This window comes from Monomorium pharaonis, chromosome 3, assembly GCF_013373865.1.
Source record: "Monomorium pharaonis isolate MP-MQ-018 chromosome 3, ASM1337386v2, whole genome shotgun sequence".
Classification (NCBI taxonomy): domain Eukaryota; kingdom Metazoa; phylum Arthropoda; class Insecta; order Hymenoptera; family Formicidae; genus Monomorium; species Monomorium pharaonis.
This window is the reverse complement of record NC_050469.1, coordinates 12,677,421-12,699,007: the sequence shown is the minus strand read 5'-3', so window position 1 is coordinate 12,699,007 and position 21,587 is coordinate 12,677,421. Positions and strand designations below refer to the sequence as shown.

At 42.3% G+C, this 21,587-nt stretch overlaps 1 protein-coding gene across 2 annotated transcripts in view; it reads right to left on the bottom strand.

The window, feature by feature from the left end:
* Positions 1-583: 583 nt before the first annotated feature.
* The window catches only part of LOC105831391 (homeobox protein invected), a 74,685-nt gene continuing 53,681 nt past the window's right edge, over positions 584-21,587 (bottom strand). The window contains exons 2-3 of one of the 2 annotated variants that reach the window (XM_036284349.1): positions 11,383-11,388; positions 584-3,054 (exon numbers count right to left, since the gene is read on the bottom strand). In XM_036284349.1, the coding sequence (XP_036140242.1) occupies positions 2,687-3,054; positions 11,383-11,388 (374 nt within the window). In that variant the 3' untranslated portion in view covers positions 584-2,686. The remainder of the gene's footprint in view (positions 3,055-11,382; positions 11,389-21,587) is intronic. The other variant, XM_036284350.1, reaches the window with a different exon arrangement.

Genomic DNA, 21,587 nt, shown 5'->3' with positions numbered 1-21,587 from the left:
CTCGACCGTCGTTCTCTCGCTTTCCTTTGCAACGGGCTGGAAATATTTCGAAAAAAATCTGTCCGGCACTTTTATTTTGTTTACGTCAATACGAATTATTCGCGCAAGACAAATAAAGTAACCGAGATCTATAGAAATTAATAGAAAGTGTAAAACTTTGAATTTCATCTATTACTTCTTCTGTTTACGGTAAACTGTACAAGAATAAATTATTTTAAAGCCATGCCTCTTACAATTTTAACAGAAAAAGCTTTGTATAAAAAATTTGCAAGTGTATTAATCTTTTAATTACGTTTTCTTTAAACAGCTTAATTTATGAGACACGTTTCTGTTGAATCTAGCATTATTCAAATAAGTAATTCGTTTTCGTTTCAATGATGCATCAACTTTATATATTTGCCTGTTACAGTCATCGATCGTGACATGCTTCGCGGATGACATGTCGCCACGTCGTAATTCATTAATCGGGTTCCCGGCGCGCAGCTGTCGACGTCCGTCGCAGATTATATTTCGCCCCGCGAGCAAATATTCACGTGGCTTGGCGGGAGAGAGGTAAGGTGTTGACAAAATAAATCATGCTCGCTGGCTTGATAATGGGAATATTTAATTCGAATTTAAATAATCTTACAAGTATCAGTTGTCGCGTGATCGTTTCGTATGCGCGCTCGCTACGCCTCATATACTATACGTAAATAAATAGCTAAGTTACATTTTAAACAGTCTATCGGGACAACGTCCGTCGCTAAATGGTAAATTATGTACACGTCGCTCCGCAATTACATATACAACACACCTATACATAACTCGTCTCTATTTACTTCCCTCTTTATTATGTATAATTCTTCTATTGCACGTCGCAATCACTCCAGTTTTTCGCGATATATAATATATCTTACATTTGTACAATAAATTAACGAAAAATCTGATCCTCCCCCCCTCCTCTTCTTACTCGTCCGATCCCGCTTTTCCTTTTCGTCACCAGACGGCTCTCTCAGTTCTCGCGTAAACAATCTTGCCGGAAAGAATTGCAAAAAATGGCACTTGTTAATCTCCTTCGTAACAAACTAACCGCTGCATGCCATCGCACAATACACTAATCGAATATATTTTTTAAAATTAATTTTGCGAGAAAGTTATCGAATAATATCAATATCTTCTTGTTGAAAAAAGACCGTTTCTTTTTCTATCGATAGAAAATTCTTTATTAGTTACATCTTAATTTTTTATAATCAAGAAGACAATATTTTATGCAAAACACTTCAGGAAATACGTTTGTTCTCCGAGGCGCCTTGCATCGTCAATTGCTTTCCCCCTTACAAAGTCTGAATCCAACGTGTGCTGCGATCTAGGAACGTGTAGCATTTATCGTATTTTCTTTTAAAGCGATGGCAGGGAACGGCGATCGTAACTTATATTCGCGTAACCATCTCGGTAAAACTAATCTTCCGCTCGCGATTATTTCGAACGAGCTGGTAAGCAACATTCGTCAAAACTGTTGTTCTATCGGAAGCTCTAATTACAAGACAAGAATTCCTCGAGTTAACTCTAACGAGTTGTACTAATACGTCTAGCGAAATAAATACTCCAGTCTTTCATTTTAAGGAAGAGAAACGACAGACCGTTGACCTTTGGTCCGCTCTATAAGTTTTTTTTTTTTATTAGCTTTTTGACCTGATGATACTCTCTTTAAAAGTAATATACTACATATATTTAACATTTTTTAAAATAAAATATACCAAGATTTACACCGCGCTTTGGTTGATTTGTTTTCAAAAACCCGCAGTTGGCAAAGAAAGACGAAAATGCGATATGTATCACTGAGAGAAAAATTCATAGTCGTAGCAATTATAAAGTGACAACTATACAAGTTTTATCCGTAAAACTATTACACATAGTTCAATAAACTATGTTACAGTTATTGCAACTACAATTTTAATTGCAATATCTATAAAAATAGTTTGTATTACCACGGTAACATAATTTGTATAACTATTAATTTATAGAGAAATAAAACCTCAACTATAATTATATAGTTATACAGACTTCATACAAATATGTTTTAACAATATTTTTCCAATTTACGGCCGATGTATACGATCGTAATAACTATATGCAGTGAAACAATCGTGGCGTAGCATCTTAACTGTTAGGAATCAAAACGGAAGGAATCCGAGTTCGAATCTCAGGTATTTTAGTTTTTTCGTCACTTACATTTGTATTACTATTTTTTCACAGTTTTTCCAATTAGAAATTCACTACAAATCATTAATATTACATTTTCTTAGTTCGTACTTATTGTTTCTATTACAAACTATAAATACATAGTTGAGGTGCTATTTGTTCATAAATTTATAGTTGCTAATACAATTTTGTTTCTCCAAGTGTACGTATGTTCTTATCCTTTTGCGGAAGAAAAGATGTTATTTTCAATAAAGAGGATATTTTATAAAATCCTAATATTATATTAAATGTCTGTTGATTCGTACTAAGAGATTTTTTTTGTATTAAGTAATCTGGTATTTTCACATTTTCTATGTTCTCTCAATTCTTCTAAAAAATACTTACGAATTAAAACCGAATAGAGGATAAATTCGACCTTCACTTATAGCTTCTTTAAAGTCAGAAATTCAGGAGTCAAAGTTTGCAAAGTTAAATTTTGCCGAACGTTTATTTAAGCTTGCAATCGTCATTTCGCTTGAAGCTCCGCGGCCTGCTCCTCTTCCTCCTTGGTAAGCGGTACCGTCGAATGATTGTAGAGCCCTTGTGCCATCAGCTGAAGGGCCAGAGGATTTTTCTGGCCGCTGGCCTTCTTGATTTTCGCCCGCTTGTTCTGGAACCAGATCTTGATCTGCGCCTCGTTCAGACCCAAGTCCCTCGAGAGCTGCTGCCTCCGTCTTTCCGTCAGGTATCGATTCTCCGCGAATTCCCTCTTCAATCTCGCTAACTGTTCACCACTGAACGCGGTCCTGGGACGTTTCTCTTCGGGGGTGCCGCCGCCGCGTCCGTCTGTCCTCTTCACTCTTCTCGTGCGTGGACCTGAAACACGGGATGATTCTAACGTTAACTCATATCTGTCAATATACCCACCCAAAAACATCTCTATTCAACGCGTAATTAATATTCTATGCATGTAAATACCATTCGGTTTGAATTCAAATAAAATAAAATTTTCCAAATAAACTTATCTACTTAATTTGTACAAGAATGTGTACAAAAGCTAACTTTTTTCTGTGTTTCTTTTTATATCTTCATTCAGATTAATCAGACTCTTGCGTGGGAATCAAACTGACTCAGACAAGCTGCAAACTTACTCGTTACATATTTAATGTAATAAAATATTTTCAAAAATAGGAATTTTTTATAATTTTAAACCTTTTTAGAATTAATATTTATTACAACAAAATTAACATTTGTTACTTTAAAACATACCTTCGTTTATAGCTGCTTAGAAAACGCTAATGTCAAAAAAGTTACGGTTCGCTTATGGGATCAGCGAAATTTTTTCGAAACGTATTTTCTCTGTCATAAAGTTTTCATTGTTTTTTCCCCCCTTTTTTTTTTAAATAAAAACGTGAATTTCTCAATCGCTGTTGTTATACGAAGAAGTGGAATCTCACAGATGACGATACGCAGGACGTTCTAAACAATGCTTCGCAATACCCGCTTCACGGGCAGACATTGATTCAGCAAGTTTACACGCCGATAAATCTGAGAAATTAACGAACCACCGGTTGGCAAGTTTTACGGCAACTTTTATTGTTTAGGTCTGTCTTAAGTGTTTTTCTCTCTAAGTCTAAGTCCGCGTTATGCGCGTGTGCGTCTATAACAAGCCAGTTGCGCTTGGGAGGAGCCGCGAGAGGTCGGCAAGTTCGTCGATGGAATAAACGTCCGGCTGTAAGGATCGTCCTCTGCCGACGAAGTAAATCCTTCCGTCTCGATTCTGCCTGCCTTATCGTGCCTGCGGACGCGTTCGCGCGGAATCGCCGTGACGTCGGACGGATCGCCATCGTGGCGGCGGCTTTATCGTAAATCAAACGCATTATTATTGCCGCCACGTTGCGCATCTTATGCCCTGCCGCGCAACGTCACTATTCGCACGTTCACGTTGCGTCAGCGCGGAGATCCGACCGCGCGAGATTTCGACAATGAAATCCCAAGACGAGTCTCCTCCCGAGAATGAGATAATTAGAAACAAAAAAAGAAAAATTAATCTTATACTTAAAAAATTTATATTCAAGTAAAACTATTTTATTTCAGTATTTCCTTGATCCAAAGAAATTTGTTTTGTAAATTTGCAAAGAAATTAATTTATGCTCGTTAATATTTACTCAAACATGGGAAATAAGAGGAAAATAAAAAGACTTACTCGACAAATTGTTTTCCCATTGTCAGTGTATATAATGTGACAAATATATTCGGTTATGTTTCGTAGTTTCGTATAGAGAAGTGTAATCCTTTAGAGCCTGTTCGGAGCTCGAGTTTTCACGCCGGCGCATCGCTTCGCCAACAAGGGCATTTACGCGATTCTAGATGCAACTCGTTTTCCCCGCGTGACTACTTCCACTCCCGTGTGATTTCCGCATGTAATTCCCAGCTAATAATTCACGGGATAAACACTGTGCGCCGCCTGGTGCGACACGAACGTTTATAGTTTATGCGCGCGCGGCACCGGCAGCTATAATTGCGTATAAATCAAATCATAACGATCGGCGTTATCGGTCGATCCGATCTGCTGGATATTCCGTGGAAATTTCGAGCCTCGCGATGATCGACCTGCGCCGTACACGTCGATACAAAGCGAGAACTCACAAAACATCGTGTGGAAAAAAAACGCGTAGATCGACGGCTCTTTACGCGATTTCGAACCATCGATCACATCGCGCGGTGTCCATTGAAGTTAATAAAGCTGAATATCTTGAAAGCAAAAAAAAAAACCGATTGCGAGAGCCTTTGTACATATAGCGAATAAAATTCTTATAATAGTTTTCAACTTATTTCACGTTTCTTGATACCATATTTCACGTAGTTGTTATATTTAAAATTATTCTTTCTTTAAAGAATTGATAAAAGTTCGAAAACTACTAGAATAGTAAAGGTGACTATTTGAATTTGAATTTTTTTTACAATTTCGAATCTAAGCTCTCTAAATTGCAATCAGTGCATTTTCACTAATTCGCAGTGGTATACTTATAACTGTGATAATTAGTGTTCATTGACTTTTAATGATTTTTACTTCAGAATTAATTTCAGTCTATTTATTTTACTGATTGACGAGTTATAAGTATACCACTGAAATCAGTGCATTTTTACTAATTTCAGTGATTTTTCATCAATTAAAGGGAGAGAGATTCAAATCGCATATTAAAAATTAACTTTATAAAATCACATTTAAAATAATTATATCATGTAATTAATATTATTTTTCTTACATAATCATTTTTTCCCCATTATCCGTATCTTAAAATTCAACCTAACAATAATTATGTTGTCAATTAAAAAATGTTTTAACGATTCAATTAAATTTGTATAAATTTTTGTCGGCGTTCAAAAAAATTTGCATATTTTCATTTAATATATTCAATTAGCTATTAACCTTTAAGAAGGGAGTAGTCGCGCTACAAGTATGAAGTATCAAATATCCAGATAGAAAATTCCTTGATTGCGATCTATAATACGTAATGCCAAACAGTTGGTCTGTGACCGGGCTTTAACGATCGACCGGGTGAGATCAGAAATTACAGGCTTGTGGAATACAAGTCGCATTGCAAATGATAATTATCGAATGTTGCTGCGCGCGCGCGGCAGTAAATTCCCGTCGACTAGTCGCCGAGAGTCGTCCGGCACGTATGAATTTTCGCAGTAAAAATCATTTTACAACGCGTAATCATTCAAAGCGAAGATCGTAGTACATGCTTTAAGTAATATTATCGGAAAAGCAGTTTGTTCCGCACGATCAAGCATCGTCGGCGGCACGTCGACGAGACTTGAGTCGTTAGTTTCCCGTCTCCGATTGGCTCTTACAGCCGGCGACGCGATCGATTTCTACACGTGTGGCCATAAAAAAATCTCTCACGAGAAATTCATCTTCGTCGAGGCCCCGATCATCGGCGCCCGTAAAATATCTCACAAGGAAACTGCGACTGCTCGCGACGCGCCGCTGCCTTTTTTTTTCCCTTGCGTTTCGCCAGACGTGCCGATATTTAGAAAGAGAAATATTTATCAAGATATGCAGCAAGATGTTTAACGACAATCCGTCATACGCTATATTTATTAAACGATTTTTATCTTTCCGCGAGTTTACCTCTCTAATCAGCAAAATTTATAATGAAAGGTCTACATCCTCAAAATTTCTAAACTAATTTTAAAATAAAAATCAAATTCTTGGCACACACCGAGAGGGCAGGGAAAAGTACATAAAGAATAAATAATTATTCAGAGCGCCTTCCGGTAAAACGATGAAACGCGGAGCGAGTATCGCGGGGGTATATCGAGACGTCGGCTTAGTCGCGTTAAAACGTACGCATACCATCCCCTGGCAGTTTTCTCGTCCTCAGGAATGAACTGAGGTAACGAACCGCCGGCAGTCTAATTACTTAAGCGCGAGGCAGTCTTGCAGTCAAGCGTAGGAAACGCGCGCGCCAACGAGAAGAGCTTCTCCAGACTCCTCTCTCTCTCTCTTTCTCTTCTCATTCCCGCCCTTCCCACTTACGGGTAATCCCTCTCCAAAGACTCGAGGGTAAAACCAATAATGCTAAGACGCCCTTCTCCTGCTTAAGCGCAACCCCAAAAGTACCCTCGGAATAACCCGGCGACGTGCGGCCGTGGAGAAACACTAATTTCCTTGTCCCACTCCTAGAGATAGACGTCAGCTCGTAGCTCGGTCTGTCAGTTTAATTGCATTTTTTTTTTTCGCTGCACAATCGTGCACGCGCGCGAACGCGAATGCGTAGCGGCATGACATTTATATTGCTAATCAGTTCGAAAATTGCTCTGGCAAGAGTGATTTTGATAAACATCACTAATTACCTATTTGCATATGAATAATTTTATCGCATAAAAAAATAGTCTCGAATCTACAATCATTGTTCCATAATTGAAAAAAATATAAAATCTTTTTAAAAAAGTTTGATAATCTTGAACGGATGTGACTGGCTCGCATAAAGAAATTTGTATAGTTTTGTCGAAGAAGTCTAATACATCTTAATTCAAAAATAATTTCACGAGTAGAAAGAAAGAAATTATCAATCATGGAATAACAATTATATTTGAATTAAGAATTAAAATTGTTTAATACTATTATTATTAAATATCAATCATACGTCCTCTTTAGATAACTATTACAATATTAAAATAAAGATATATTTTAGTGAAATTCAAGTTTATTAAACTCTTTGAAGAAGGTTATATGATATTCTTGTTTATATACGAGAGAATGATTATCAAATCGATACAAATTTTTTTTCTGTGTGCAAAATATAGACTCGACTCTTCGATGTCGGACAAGAAGTGAAAAAGTGCACCGCATAATATTCACGCTACCGGTCAATACAAAGGATAAAGTTGTAAGATCGCTCGTCGATCCATTGGCGATCGGCCGCACTACTAATTTTCTCGTTCTATTCTTGAGATAGATGTCAGCTACTGGCCTCTAGTTTCTCCTTCGGGCGATTCTCTCGCGTAACGAATAGCTATTCTAGTGATCGCCCTTTCAGTCCGTTGCTCAACTTGCCCGTCACGTTGCTTTTAATTACATCCGTATCGGCAGAAACGCGAAGGAGGCGCAGCGCGGAGGATAAAAAGGAAGAGCGGTGTCTAGAATTCGTTAAAAATGATCTGTAAATTAGTAGGATTCCGCGCGGAGCAAATGGCCGACGATCGTGTTCGGGGAGCGAATTGCCTCGCGCTCTCTGCTCTGTTAAATTTAAAGCAATATTTTAACTAAACGGCGTAACGAATGGCACGATCGGAACGCCGATGTGACTAAACGTGTCGTGAAATTAATGACGAAATATATATTTTGGATAAATGTGCATACTGGCAAAAAAAGCTTGGTAATAGCTACCAAATGTTGAGTAAAGTAGTATTAAATAAATACTTAGCTCATATAACAAAAAAATATACTTGATAAATATTTAAAAATTGTTAAATAAATCGATAAATTATTTTGAGTATATATTAATCAAACGTTTTAATATTTGATAGATGATAGTTTATCAAATATTGAAATAGTTTTAATTAATAAATATTCAGTTAGTCTAATTAAATATTTAATATTTTTAGTAACCGTTTGATAATCGATTGCTTATTGTTAACATAATTAATGTTATTATTAATTATAAATCTTACATTAATAAAATATTTAATTAAAGTAATGTTGTCAAATCTGAATTATTATTATCAAACCTTATTTCGGCGCACTCGTTTATATCATTCAACTAGTTTGTAAAGATAAATTATCATACCCGAGGCGAGAAACCCGAACGTAGAAAGCTGAAACTGCAGTTTCATCTGACAGAATTAGAAAGTACGAAAAACAATACGATAGAAATACTTCAGAATTCAGTCGTAAACTAATAATAATCGTAAAAACTTCTGCAACGGCGCACACAGCTTTCGCCCGAGTCCCGCGGCCTTTCTTCCTCCGCCGCGGATCTTTACGTCCCAAACGCCGCGCGTGACGCGATAATTACAGCGTTTACGAACGAAACCACTCCGTACGGAGCGTGTCGACGACACAATGAGAGTCGGCAGTCATCCTGGATGATGCACCCGGGCGAGAGGGATGCCCTCTCCTCTCGGTTAGTTGCGCCTCTCGCTTTCCAGATAGGCCGTGTGCGATTAAAGTGGCCGTAGGCGAGATGAGCCGTGCCAGTCACGGATCACATATCGATATGTAAAGCGATCTACCGCGCTAAAGTGCCGTCCGACACTCGCTCGTTCGCGCGGAACGTAGAAGCGGAACGTCGCCGGAAGGGAAACGCGACGCACGAATGACAAAGTTGAGAACGCCGTTGTCGAAGTTGTCGTCAAGCGTAATTGACGCTAGGGACGATTCGCGCTTGCAATGACGCACGAGTTCCACGCGTGATGCGCAAAATGTTGCTCCGGATAAAAACGACCTGCGTGTCGGTTTGGGTCGTTTATGTATTCATGACTAAAGGCGGCCCTTTCTCTCTCGTCCCCTTTTCCTCTTGCTCCTTCCGTCGACCGATGTCGTCCGGTGATCACGACAGCGGACTAGCATTGACAACTTAATGATAAGGTTTCGTCGCTCGCGCGCGCGCAAAAAAAAAAATACGATTATTACATTTTAATGGAACGCACTTAATCGAAATTTGTTACAAGAACGGGTTCTTTTGCGAAACGTAATTTTGACAATTTGAGCTCGTTATCGTTGTAGACGGGACACGTCGAATGAGGCACAGCAATTTACGAATTTCATTTGGAAACGGGCGACGTCGTCACGGATGTGGGGGGGGGAGGGGGGCACGCGTTTCAATTGAGAGAAGAAAAATCCACCTTGTTCACCTTCGTTCGCGTACATTATCGGATTGCCCGGTGTCCACGTAGCGAGCGTTAAATCAGCGTTGCGAAATTTATCGCCGATAATTATGATATCCTCGTTAAAAGGCGGCGACTGAGCTGATACTCGGAATGATACGAAGGTAGAGGAGAGAGAGAGACGACGACGCCGTGTCGTTAAGTCGTTAAGGCCATTGCCACGGCGCGGTTGAGCGAAGGCGCACTTCGCTCAATTTTCACCAATTACCCGCGGCAAGCGCTCGCGATGACGAGTCCTAATGCCGTGCAAATAGTAGGTGCAACGCTCTCTAGCACGGCCGTTAGCCGATATTACCTAGAGGACGAGATAATCTCGCGCGGGAGTGACATCTTGAATTCTCTCCTTTTCGGCAGTCCAGAGTTTTATCCTTACGCTCACCAATTATAGAAATTCGAAAAACCGCTCCGAACATCCTTGATCCGACGATGGTACGATTAATTCACAGGTAACAGCTAGGCGACTTTAAGAGCAATACGGAACGCGGAGAAATATCGGATAACGACGCGCGAGGATTGGCCGCGCGATCGAGCGGTCGCGTCGTTCTTGTCGCGAATCGAAATGGAACGATCAAGTGATCGGACAGATGCGCGAGCCTGATCGACCTGTCCTTTCCGTGAATCTGATCGTCTCCCCCCTTCCTCCCCCTACCGCCGGCCTTGTCCGGGTATGCGCGTCGAGATATGTAGGAACAAGCCGCGGGAGCGGAGCCGCTTGAGTTATGACTACGGCCATTACTTGGGACAAACGAGGCTAAAGCGTGTCGACACGGAGCCGAGCCGAGCCGAGCCGAGCGGAGCGGAGCGGGCAGGTCTCTCCTCGATTCTCCCAAGTCATTCTCGACTCTCGAGAATTACGAGTGCTCCATCCTTCTTTCTCTGTCTCTCTCTCTCTCTCTCTCTCTCTCTCTCTCTCTCTCTATCGCGAGTCGCGGGGCCTTCAGCATTGCTCGCGGCTCCCGATTGACAGTTTTAAGACCCGACGTTCGATTCCGCGACGACGGCACTCGTTATCCGAGAGACGCGGATTCCGCGGACAGGCAGGCAGGCCGGCTTCATGTATTTCCTAAGCTCGCGGCGGGCTGCTAATATACGATATCGCGAGCGGCATAGCGATACCATGTATAACCCACATTTTCGAATTATTTACCGTCGCAAGGTTTTTGCGGGCCGCAGCTGTCTCTGCGTCAATGCCGGTGGTATTTCAGAGGGCATAAATGGTACGAGGTACGGAACGAGGTGAGACGAAAAAGGTGGTTTATGACAGCGCAGTCCTAAGGAGGGTACTAATTCTCTCTTCGGAATTGAGAAAAACTCTCATATCGAGTAAAATTCCACGCACGCGCAAAGAAAGTGGAATCGAAATGGAGACGCGGAATCTTGGGAAGCTAATAGACGCGTTTAATAGACGTGTTCTTGAGTATTTGGAGAGAGAGAGAGAGAGAGAGAGAGAGAAAAAAATAGTGCCTCTCCAAGTGAACGCGGTACTCGACGTCAATATACTTTCAAAGCTGCATATGTGATATATAAATTAAACGTTGCATTAATTTAATTAGAGTGCAAATCACAAAGAGGTGAAAGTCGTCTTACATTTTGATGGATCAATCTCATTGCAAACCACTGGATATCCGTATACGCGTCATTGAGATATCGATTTATACACGCAGACGTGCCATCGATCGAGAGCCAACACGTGGCAACAAGCTTACACAATAAGCGTATTAATGGCTTCGTCTCAGAAAAGCTCACGTTCCCCGATGCCATTTCGTCATTAGTCTCGTCTAGCCCGAGTACGACTCGTATCTGTTGTGGGTCGTTACTTACTTCGTCCTGAGAACAAAAAAGAAAAAACACACCGATTAAAACTCCTGTCCTTTCCGAACAACTTTATCAAATGCACATTCTATATTTATTTATTGAGTTTTTGCGCACATAACGTGTCGTCCGTAAAAACATCTTACACATAGACATAGTCAATATAAAATTTCAAACGTCGATAATTGTTACAACTAAGCGAATTCTAAGATTCAAAATAATTTTGGAGCGCACGCACACGTCCATACTGACATTTCAGTTCTCATCTCGTTAAAACGCCGTTGGCATGACTTTTCAGTCAAGGAAACGGTACTTGCAACCAACGTTAGGATTTTTCGTTTACTCGATAGATATTATTGCGAATAACGCTTGTTACGCGCGGCGGCTTCCCGTCGCGATTGGCCGGATCTCTTATTACGGGGTCTCTTCGTTAAGGTGTTTCCCCCGAGTTAACCCGTAGAACTGTACGAAAAGTAGCCATTGGATCCGCGGCTATATCCATAACCATAAATAATGATCACTGATTGGTCACTCGTCGATCGTTACTCGAGTGTACGTGACTGCGTTTACGTTTCCACGGGTCGTTAACTCGTTTCCATTAAGGCGCGGTCTCTCTTGCCCGCTTCCCTTCCTTTATCGCCGTTTCTTCCCGTCCCTTTTCCGCGTACGTTCCTCTCTTAACGTCGATTAACCATCATCCGATTTTAGACGCGCGCGGCATGTGTATCTTTACATCACGGCGATTAAGCACCGTTCTGAACGCGACTGGTATTTCTTAAATGACTCTTCGGTATAAAACACCGATGCATCATGTTCTTCGAGTTTCCATATAAGTCTAGAAGTACTTTCTGGCAATTGTTATTGTTGCGTAACTCCGGTAAAGTGATCACATCTTTTTCACGGTAGGTCCGACGTGACGAATTAAATAATTATTCAAAATTTCAATTCTTTTTTTATGTATACCTCGAAAAGTTTATTCTGGGTTTTATAATTAAGATTTTTCTTATTGAGACTGTAATCATATGCCTTTTTCAAGAGCGCAAAATTATTAAAAAATTTAATCTTTAAAATGTATTTTTTTTTTAAAGATTCATCTCCCCCCTTTCTCTCGATTTATATGCAAATTTTAGATCTTTAGAATTCACAGACGGGAGAATAGAAGCTCAACCTTTCAGATATTAATTCACACGCGAGGGTTGTGCAGCTCGCGATAATAAGCATCGAAAATTACGAGCAGAAGACATTTGCGAGTAATGCGTAGCTCCAAGAGACGATTAATAGCTTCATTGCATCCTACGCTGTCAATGCAGGAGTACCGGTTCCTCCAACGAGACCGCCCCTTTCTTATCCCTCTCGGCCTTTGTATTTGCTTTCGATTTTCCTCCTTCTCCTCCTCCCCCTCCTCCTCTCTGACTTCGTCACCTATTCTCTTCGCGCAACGATTAAGTATGCAATGAGCAGCGATAACTTTGAATACAGTCCCCCCAAGTTGCGGTTATTTATTACTTTTCACGAATCTATAATTAGTCGTTCATCGACATTTTAAAAAAGTTCAGTGAGAACGTACACATTTTGCTGTTACGTTTCATATGCACGCGGTGCAATTGTACAATTTCTCGAGACCATATTGGTTCTTACGGCGCTCAAGAAAGACGTGTCTCTACACTTGGGTCCCGAGGATGAAAGGGTTTAGAAAGCGGCGATCCCACAAACGAGCGCGCTGGATCCCAACACCAACCGCCAACGTGGCGCAAAGCAGGAACTATAATCCGACGTCTTTCGCCATTTAGTTTTCGTTGTAGCCTCGATGTTATCTCGAGGAGGAAAGTCACCGCGCAGGGATCATTGAGCCCCAACGCGCAGTCACGATCGCCGTATATTGCTACACATCGGCGTCGTGTCTTGTATGTAGTAGGCGTGACCGGCGTTGTTGAGATCTTTATCGGTTCGTCATTATTATTACGTTACATATCGGGATTACATCGCTCTCCTCTCTCTCTCTCTCTCTCTTTCTCTTTCCCCTCCCGACTAGGAGGGGATTGTATTGTTACGTCGAGGCCCCGAGTTAACGAGCGGATAAGCGCGCGAGACATACGACACCGCGAGCTGGAGTTGCCATCAGCGAAACGGACCACCGCGACGACGCGCGCGATGTACATTGTTCTCCCGCGTTATTAATTATTATGTTGCGCGTATATACCGCGAGTTATCGCGCGGATCATCGATCGTCACGGCCCACGGGTCGTTTTCTTGCGTTTATCTCGTCTTTCGGCGGAATTACGCGGGAGAATTTGAGACTCCGGTAGCTGATTCGCGTCAACGAGCAGTCATGTATAATAAATGCTTTGGCAAAATCTGTTTGGGATTTGAGAGAAGGGTGGCATCTCGATTTTAGAGTTGCTACAAAGTTGAAGCAAAGATTACTCGAAGACAGCTATCCAGTTTCTTTTCTTCGAGTAAACGGTTCACTTGTTTAATAATTTATTTGATATTTTTATGCATGTAAATATACAATCAATATTAAAAGAAGAAACGAATAGATACAGATTCTCGATCAGTAATGAAACTATCTTAATATGTAAAAAAACATCGCAGGTGATTACTTTCGGATTAAATTTAATTTTTGGTATTTCATTTTGCGTATAAACCGTTATAACATATTTTTTTTAAGCTCGTAATATTACAACGCATTCGCAGCGAAGATGGATTTGCCGACGACGTGTGCTCGAAGTCCTTGAGAAATACGGAGCGAATACAGAGAACCGAGAGCAAGAGGCAAAAAAGAGAAGCTCGTGTACGTAGAATTTATTAAACATGACAAGTAAGTAGATTTATTCCGATACGCATGATTTACCTTTGAGGCCATCTTGGGATTACCGATTTACGAGGCTATCATCTTACAAGAAAATTATTAACGTTTTCATTCGCATATTATAAACGAGATATCGTAACTTTGTGCTGAATAACGCCGTTCTACTCTTAGATATTCTGAACGCTGACGTAATGACGATTAATTGAATTAAAAGCGAGACGCATGAATTCGCACGGATTCGCGCTCGTTCGCGGATGATTCGCGCGCGCGCGGCTGGCGCAACGCGCGAATGAATTACGATGCCGGTGCACATCGATGCCGCTTAAGTATCATTAATCAGTGAATTCGCGAGAGGAGTCTATATTTCGAGCGGATCATCGCAAATGGCAATTATGACGCCGTGATCTCGCGCGCGCGCGCTGAGTATCGTCTTCCAAACGTCTTTCCCACGACGGGGATGAAACGTTTTCGCGCGTCGACGTTTCACGCGAACCCGCGCACGTGCATGCACGCCGGCGCGTAGAATCCGCGCGTACCCGCGATTTAACGATCGGTCGGCTGCACATCTTTACGATCGAATATACAGCATTAACGCTCGCGATTGCTCGCGATCACGTAAGCCCCGCGGGTTTTTCATCCCGATGTCGTGAACGTAATGCGGGGTACTTCGGCACTTTAAGCTTCGATTCACCTCACGACAGTCGGCACTTTATTTCTCCGAGGCTTCAACTTTCAATCACGCTCGTTTAAAATGGACATTAAAAAGTCCATTGATTGCCTCGTATTCGGTTATTCAAGTTTAATATAATCTATTACAAAACTTTTTTCACTTGTAATGCATTAAAAGAAAATTAAAAAATTTTTTTACCGTCTTGAATGACTTCATATTTATTACTTATAATAATTGTAATTTAATTGTTAAAATTTTGTATTGATCTATCATATAGGCAATTATATATTAAACATGCTAAATTTATCGCAATTGAGAATCAAATTAGTTGATTTAATGTCTGCATTTGCAATACTTCTTTCCAATTATATTCATTTATTATAATATATTCAACTTATTATTGAGATACAAAATTTAATTTGTAATGCTACTTCTTTATCAAATTTGCAAATGAAGTGCGATTTTATGTAAAAATCAAGAATAAATCAGCAAAAAAATTAATTTTTAAATTAATAAGAGAATTACATTCAAATTTTATAAAAATACTTAAATGTAATAAACAATGTAAATATTTTTAATGATAATACTCTGAAACGTAACACATCCTTAAGCTGCATCTCGTCTTTTGTCTGCTACCAATTAGTTTAAATGTATACTGCATATCGTCTGCATGCCAACTTGTATTTGCAGTCCAATAAAGTTGACATTATATTAAATACATATAAACGCGTTTATACTTATCGGAGTTACCATTTCGTACGTGACTTGTTATCTTGTTGCTGTTCGTGTTAAACGAAGATAAGACGTTTAAAGGGACGATGTTAGGTAGAGACGTAATCCGTTTCGCACGCGGTTCCCTTCTGACGCGCGAAAGGTCGCGCGCGTTAACACGCGACGCGCATTTCCGTGCGTTTTCGCGTATTCTGCACCGTGTTATTTATCCAGGCGCGCGTTACACGTATGTTCAACCTTATTTTCAAATGCACGACATTATCTCGCCTCGTTGAGCGCGACGGGATAACCGCGCGCGTGAGGAAACACCGTGATTACCCGCGCGCTACCATAGATTACGCTCCTCCTCCTGGCGATTTTGTCGAATGCACGTTTGATATTTAACCCCGCGAGAGATTCGTTCTAAAGTTGATAATATTAGCACCGCTGACTGATTTATGGAAAATGATTAAATCGAAAGACGGGCTTCCCTCCCTCCCTTCTCCTTCTCCATCTACCTTTGTGCTGCGATTCTTGCTTTATCTATAATATTTTTCTACATATTTTTTTGCTCTTCTCATAATTATTGTAGGCTTCTTATATCTCTCAAAGAGAAATAATCTTATATTCTCATACACATTTGCAGTCAATTGATAATCACCTTTTAAGTATTTAGAAACGTATTAAATATAAAGACATAAAGTGATTTTTTTCAAAACACGTGTTTTATTTTGACGTGGATTTAATGGATTTAAAGTGTTTTAAACACATACATGTATTCTTAAAAAATACAAAAATTCGAGAATATTTTATACTTAAGATAAACATTTTCACAATTCTGTTCATTCTCATTTTTCTCAATTTCTTTAATAGACCGACAAAGCAATAACATAGCATTAACACAAAGTTCCTAATTTTTTCGTACTACGAAAATGCGATCAGACCACTGTGCGATGTATAAAACGGTTGTCCTATTTTATCTTCATATATTTGATCCGATAAAACACTTTAATGTTTTATTTTTAAACACATTATAAAACACTTAGATTTAGAGTATACACAGACGATGAATGTTACGATCGTCGTTTCTCTAGATATAAAGTTAAATCATATCAATTATTTCTTCGTTTAGCGAAGTAAACTGCGACTGGGCTTCATGCCGCCGCTCCCATTCCCGTTTGCTCATAGATCTCCTCTTAACAGATACTTTAATAGACACTTTAACCGCTCCTCTTTATCTCCGGACTGCTTCCTGGTTCGTGAATTTAGCAGTTTGATTAAATCTCACGGACGCGCGTTTCACTTTCCCTCGGCCGGGGAGTTATGTTTATCTGATTCCTGGTCGAGTCAATACAACGAGAATGCGGCGCAATTAGTATCTCATTAGACAGCGCGAGACTGTTCTAATTCCTTAGTTTCGCATTAGAAACGTCACTCCGCCGTGGAACGTAACGTGACGTTCCCTCGCGCCGGCTCTTCGGCTCTTCTCTCTCTCTCTCTCTCTCTCGCCGGCTCACCCTCTTCCGCGCCCTATTACGTTCCCTCGGCTTCTCCAAGCATGTGGCGAGGAAACTTGGTACGCACCAAAGTAAACTACCACCACTCTGCCCGCTCTTACACGATGATTGACGCGAGCCGAGTCGGTGTCTGCTCCGCGAGATGGTTATCCGTTTACCGTTTCAAAACGTGTTATCGAAATGGGCTGCATCTTGCGATCCCTTAATGCACCCATCGTTTACGTTCTTTAATAAGAGAGAAGAGAGTAGCATCCTCTTCGAAATTTACTCTCTAAACTACAATCAGTTACCACTAATTTGCAGTAGTATACTTGTAGCGAGTATTGATTGTCTTTTAGTGATTTTCTCTTCAGAATTAGTGTATAAACTGAAAGATCGCGGTGTATTTATTTCACTAGTAGACAAGTTGCAAATACACCACTGAAAATCAATGTATTTTACTGTTATTACACGGAGAGAATTTTCTCTTAAAATTTATCCTCAAAATCTAGTAATTGTGGAATAATGTGTGACCTCGAGGAATTTTACTATACTTTTTAGTAAATTTTACTAAAGAGTATAGTAAAATTTCTTCAGGTTACACATTATCCTACAATTACCAGATTTTGAGGGTAAGTTTTAAGAGAAAATTCTCTCCGTGTACACGATAAAAATAAAAAGTTCTGACCAACTCAATTCGCTGACATTTCGCATAATGCAGACCTCATTGATTTCCTATCTCCATCGAACGTGTCGTAAAGAAGTCTCTTCGCCGGGACGTGAGACGTAATTTAACGGTGATTTGATATGAAATTAGCGGGGCTCGCAGCGATTGCCACGAGGGTGGTCGCAAGAATAGGCACGGCTCTTTATCACTGTCTTCTCGCCGTTCGGACTCTCTTCTTCGCGATCGAGCCACGTGCCCGGGAAGTTGCCGTTTCGCCGATGTAAACCATATCGCATTCGCCGGAGCGGCACGAGCTCGGGAACGAAACGAGGTGCGCCCGACAATGAGAGCGCACGAGAGCGGCGTGAGTTGATATGAAATATGACTAAGGTAGACGCGCGGAGAGGACATGACGGAGTATCAGCGCGATGAGAGGCGACGCGGGCGAGAAAAGCGAGCCGGCTGGCAAAAGAGAGGATCGGGGAAGCCGGAACGGGGGAGAACGAGCCCTGCTGATGCGGATACGTGCGGAAACAAACAACGGAGCCTCCGTTCCTGCGCGGTTAAATATAGGAGAACGCACTCGAATAATAAATGATGGCCGCGCATTAGCGCGCGGTTAAACGAGCGTGTAAGTAGAAGAAGAGAGAGAGAGAAACGCACAACCGTTTGTAAAGAATCGGAAGCGCGAGCGAAATGCGTTTCCATTATTCCATGAAGGCTGTGAGTCGCTTTAAACAACGTCGTCGTCGTCGCGCGAGAAGAGGAACGAGGAGGCAGCCAGTTGGTCGGTCGGAATCGCGGATGCGTAAGCGCGGTGGAGGATAATTATGGAAGAAAGGCGATTTGTAGTAATTAGCATATATATGAAACTTGATGATGCTGCGTATAAGATATGCCGCGCGCGTATTTACATATTTATGTACTTATTTATAACTAGTCGCCGCCGCTGACGGGACGCTTTGCAACGGCAGGGCGTCCTCTTCTTTTCGCCGGACATCGGTGCGATAGACACGCGGGGGAGTAGTTTTAAAAGGACACGCGTACACGCGCGCACATTCCAACAAGATTTTTTACGTACGCTGTTTGCACGGCGACTCGTACGCTTGTTGATGTATGTACTTCCGTAATAAACGTTTATTCGCCAATATAACACATTATATCGGGACACGCGGTGCGATAAATGCGAACGCATGTGACGCGTCTGTTTGTACACCCGCGACCTTTCTTTCAGCTCGGTATTGGGTAACATTATTGAGATAAATACCAAGTAAAGGAGATGATGATGAACTCGTGTTCCAAAACAAGCGGACGCATTTGACAGATTTAATGTAAGCGAATACCACGCGGGGAGAATTTTCTCTGAAAGATTACCCTGATAATCGTGGTAATTGTGAGACAACGTGAACCTCGAAGAATTTTACTGTACTTTTAACAAAAAATTCATTACATTTTGCCTTTTAAGGGTAATTTTTTTTAAAGAAAATTCTCTCCGTGCGCGCGTATTCGAGAGATATAAACAAGAAGTTGTAGAATGTTGTGCCCACGAACGTGCGTTTCCGGCTGACACCGGAGCAATAAGCAAAATGTCAACGATTTTAGCGCGACGACCACCGTCCGGAGAACTGCGCAGGAGTGAACCACCCGAGCAGAGCGATCTATACTTCGCGTGAACCCCGCGATGATCCGCGCGAGCGCACGTAGGCGTACTGCGCGCACTCGAACGGTAATTTACGTACCTGCGCAATTCGCGCTAACACTAAAAAGGGCGAAGGAAGCGGAAAGAGCCGAGGAGCGAGTGGAAACGCACTCGGGGGGCACGGTGGAGGAGGATCGGGAACGTAAGGGACGGAGGGAGGTAGAAGGGGTTACGAGGAGGAGGTGGAGTACAGAGACAGGAACGAAGGGACAAGGAAGGGACTGACGAAACGACGGGAGCGGGAGAGAAGGAGATAACCGCGGGGTCGGACCGGGTGGTTGAAATTAATGTTGCCCGCTTAATTGGAGCCACCGAAGAGTGTGCGTGTGGCCTAAGCGGTTCTCAACTCAAGCCGTGTGCACGCTGCGCGAGGCTACGTCCCGTTCATCGGTCCCGGGCGTGCTCTCGCCCGATGACCGGGCCTGATGACGACTCTCTCTCTCTCTCTCTCTCCGATGTTTAATCGTGTGCACGTCCGTGGGACGGGCGGAATTCTCCGAATTATGTCGATCAAATTTACACGCCGGATAATAAACGAGGCGCGGTTTTACGTGTAAAATTTATTTCAATGTAAAACACGCTCCGAAATAATATGGATTCTCCGGTCAAACTTTTTTTATTGTGCGCTGTAATAAATTTATACGTGTATGCGCTCTTTCCTTTTCTCATATATAATTTCTGACTTAAACACACAATTCAATATGTTTGTAAAGTAAATGTGAGATTCACGCTTGGCGACATGAAATCTCACGTTTTCATTGGAATATCGGCAATCGAGCTGGCGTGGAGATTTCGCGCACCCGTAATCGCGATTAGATTGATTTGTGAGGAAGTCGCGGTGAAAAATTTGAGTACCAACGCTGGCGAGGAGGTAGCGAGGAGAGATGGTTTGCGAGCAGGTTCGTAGCAGGTGCCGGGTGCCGGGTGTTCCGTGCAAATGCACACTGTGAGGGTTTCGACTCTCCGTCCGATGATTTCTTCGTGCCCCCCACCTCCCTCCTCTTTCTCAGGATTTAGCCCGATCCTCCGTCCGCGAGGTACGTCGGGAACGCGCGTTTTCGTCCAAGTGCTTTTTGCAAGCGTCGCCGGCGCGATACTTGTTATTTGCGTCCCGATCGCAGCAAGAACAACTGCACCAGCGTCGTTAGCACATCGTCGAGGGACGAACAAAGTTGCAGAGGCCGAACGAGGTCGTTCTTCTTTATTGTGCGAGATTCTGGGCAACTTTTGGAGGCGATTCCGAGAAGCGTTCTTTGATACGGAGTTGCAAGGCACGACGAGAGGCGAGAGACGAATCCACACGCGTAAACCGCCCGTTCTCCTAATAGGCGGTGATATCACTGCGGCCCGTTTCTGGCAATTGGAAACAGCGCCGGTTTCGAACGCCGGTAGTATAGGCGATGCCTTTCTATCTCGCCTTCGCGATAGACTCCAAAACGATCGTCTTTTTCCGAGTAAACCTTGAGATCGCCGGGCGGAGAGTTACGCGGCGATTCGAAACACGCGCTGCACGCGTCAGCGATATTGAATGACGGGTGATGAAACGGATGATTTTTTTTTTTTGTGCTTGTGTGCGTATACGGGGAATTTTGAAAGTGAGCCTTGAGAGATCGTCGGTACGAGTCATCGATGCGATTCGCCACATGTGGCTGACGGCGAGGAGCGCGTCGGCGGGTGAGCGAGAGAGAAAACTGAACTTCTATAAGTCCTGGAAGTCGAAGGCTTGCAGCACCGCCGCGTCGACGCGCGTCGTCGTTCGTTGAAACGAGAGGAACGCCGGTAAGTATCGCATAGATACCGTACGAGGACGCGAAGAGAGTGCGAAACGCGCCGTATTTTTTCAAATGCCTCCCTCGCCGCCCTCTTCGGCCGCCTACGTGTCACAACCCCTTCTTCCTCGGCCCTCCCGCGCTTTCTTGTGCGTGCGCGTCACGCGAATGTCGAAAGGGAGACATGGACCCTTCTATACTTACGGGTTACGGGGTTTTGGCACGCGAGCGGAGCTAATGTGTTAATATAACGTATGGAACGAGAGGAGGGAGGGAGGGAGGTAGCTCGCCGGCGCGTATCAGCGCCCACGTAAGGACACGCATGTACGTACACGCGTGCACGCATGGTAAGAACGGCGCGGGCATGGGCCGCGCCATAAAGTCGACCCA